Source organism: Apis dorsata, unplaced genomic scaffold (assembly GCF_000469605.1).
Source record: "Apis dorsata unplaced genomic scaffold, Apis dorsata 1.3 scaffold_102, whole genome shotgun sequence".
Classification (NCBI taxonomy): domain Eukaryota; kingdom Metazoa; phylum Arthropoda; class Insecta; order Hymenoptera; family Apidae; genus Apis; species Apis dorsata.
The window spans coordinates 405,933-408,328 of NW_006263400.1; the positions used below are offsets into that span (position 1 = coordinate 405,933).

Here is a 2,396-nt window from a genome sequence, read left to right on the forward strand (position 1 = left end):
ACTTACTCGTTCGCGGTGTTGGACGTATGATACAAGTTGAGATCGTGGAATACCAATTGGACTCGTTCCTTTCCCCGCCCCTGGAACTCGTACGTACAGTGCGTCCTCGGTGGATAAGGATTCGGATATCCCGGCGACGTGACCACCCCCGTCTTCGTCGTGTCGCTGTTGAGAACCATGTCGCAGAATGACGCTGCAACAGAAACGGAGGAGCTATGTTAAAACGATGTTTTAAACCGGCGATAAAATTGTCCTTCTTCTACCAACAGTTTTCACGAATCATCTCGTTCACGAGTATCAAATTTTGAATCGTGCTTGTATATTCGTATATTCGTATATTTTATACATAGACGTGCTACTACAAATATTAATATATTTCCAGACGGAGAAAGAGAGAGAAAGAGAGAGGGTCGTAAATTTCGTGCGCATAAACAGACGACTGTTTGCAGGAGCTTGAAGACGCGTATCTTCGATATATATATATATATATATTGCGTCTCGAAGACTCAGGTTGGAAGAAGGAAAAAAAGAGATTTTTTTTTTTTTAACGCGAATTTATCGGGCAAGAAATTATCGGAGATATAGTTTGACGAATATAGATTGTTTCGAAGCGACGCTCGCAATTTTAATTAATTGGCCCGACGTTAATTACCGGATACAAAGAGTATTAATTTATTGTCCGTCTGGTTCATTGCGTTGTTTGCGTAATTAGTCGGCTGCTACTCGACGCGTGAAACGTAGACGGTGTTCAAAGGCGTGCCATGAATTTACACACGCGTTTTGCCGCGAGAATTGTTTCGATAGCTGATGCACAATTTTCACTCGTTTTCGCGTCTGACAAACCCTGTGATTCCCTTTCCACTTACCGATCGATGGAGAAAAATTTCGAAACGAATTTTGCGTCCAGAAATTTTGTGAACCAAAAAAAAAAGATAGAAAGTTAAAAAAGAAAACAGACATTAAAAAATATTACGCGTCATTCCGTGAACGGTATCCTCGAATGCCGAAAGATACGATACGACACGACACGACACGACGCGACAAAGATTTACCGCGTGGAAAGCAAAAGGGCGAGCGAAGTGATATGTACGATGGCTCATGAATGTTGCATGACTGTTTGGATCACTATTCCACGTATCCCGATACGCCCTCGAGATTATTAGCATATCGAAAATATTGCTCTCTCCTTGTTCAACCTGATCCTCTCGCCCGATAGTTGGAATAACAAGATTTTTTCAAAGAAATTTTTTCAATTGTTTGAATAGATAAATGTATATTATTACCCGTCGACAAAGGAGGGCAATAACAGAGAGAAAGAATAAATTGTCTTTTTTAATATTCTTCTCTCCTTTTCAACTCGACGAGAAACAAAACGAAAATATATTTACATCCGGCTCACGATAAATTCCACGATAACTGGGTTACCATGGAGAGAAGCAGCGTTGCCGACTTGCCGCCGCGATTACGGCGCGGTGTTTCGCTTCGTTAGCGGTCAATTCCCGGGGAAATGGAGGATTGCATAAGCAATCGAGGGAAACTGAGCGACCGACGCCACAGTGGGTCCCGCGTTGGTCAACGAAAAACGCGAGAATTCCCTCCCCTCCCCCTCCCTTTTGTCCAGCGATTCGTTAATTCGCCCCGTTTCGCAACCGAGTGAAATTAATGAGCCGGCAATCCTCCCTCCCCCTCGAGTCAACGGGGAAAAATTTTTCGGACAAGTTTTTCGGCTCGGGACAAGTGAGGAATGGGAGGGTGGTGCCGTGAAATTGAATTGAATCGCGGCTAAGCGAGTATTAACTCGCATTCGAGCATGGGTAACGCGGTTACGGCCCGAAACTGAACGAAAAAAGATCGTGGCTTGAACGTGCAGAGTTAAGAGAGTTCCTAAGAGAGTTGCTCTAAGGAAATAGTTCCTCCCCTCTGTGAAATTCGGGGGCCAATTTCGGGGATCGACCACGGCCTCGTTCCACAAGGCTGGTCCTCTTTTCTCTACGCTCCTTTCCGCCCCAATAAAAACGCGGAAGCTTTGGGGAAAAGAGGAGGCGGAGGAGAGGGGGAATGAAGAAGGAGGAGAAAGAACGAAAGAAAAATAGGAGGGTGGGGGGGGGACGCTTGTTTACCGCGCGTTCATTATTTAGGCCTTGCGCGAGGGGCGAGGGGAGAGGGGGCTTATCGACTTTTGAACACCCGGTTTATACGTCGGGTCGAATAACGAGGGAACGATGGAGGGGGAAGGGGGTAAACGTTTTAATTTGCATTCATGAGCCGTCTTGTGAAAATTCTTAGGAGACCACGTTCAAAGTATTCCAAGTACGTCTTCCAGGGTTATATTCCAAGGGACGAATTCACTTATGACGATCGATGCGTCTACTTTCAAGAATATGCCCCCCCCCCCC

General features: G+C 45.4%; 1 protein-coding gene across 1 annotated transcript in view; it reads right to left on the reverse strand.

Moving 5' to 3' along the window:
- The window catches only part of LOC102676999 (suppressor of lurcher protein 1), a gene marked incomplete at its 5' end in the record, with an annotated part of 299,191 nt that overhangs the window by 44,261 nt on the left and 252,534 nt on the right, over nt 1-2,396 (reverse strand). Inside the window, one exon of the mRNA XM_031508827.1 lies at nt 7-193. Within this exon, the coding sequence (XP_031364687.1) occupies nt 7-193 (187 nt within the window). The remainder of the gene's footprint in view (nt 1-6; nt 194-2,396) is intronic.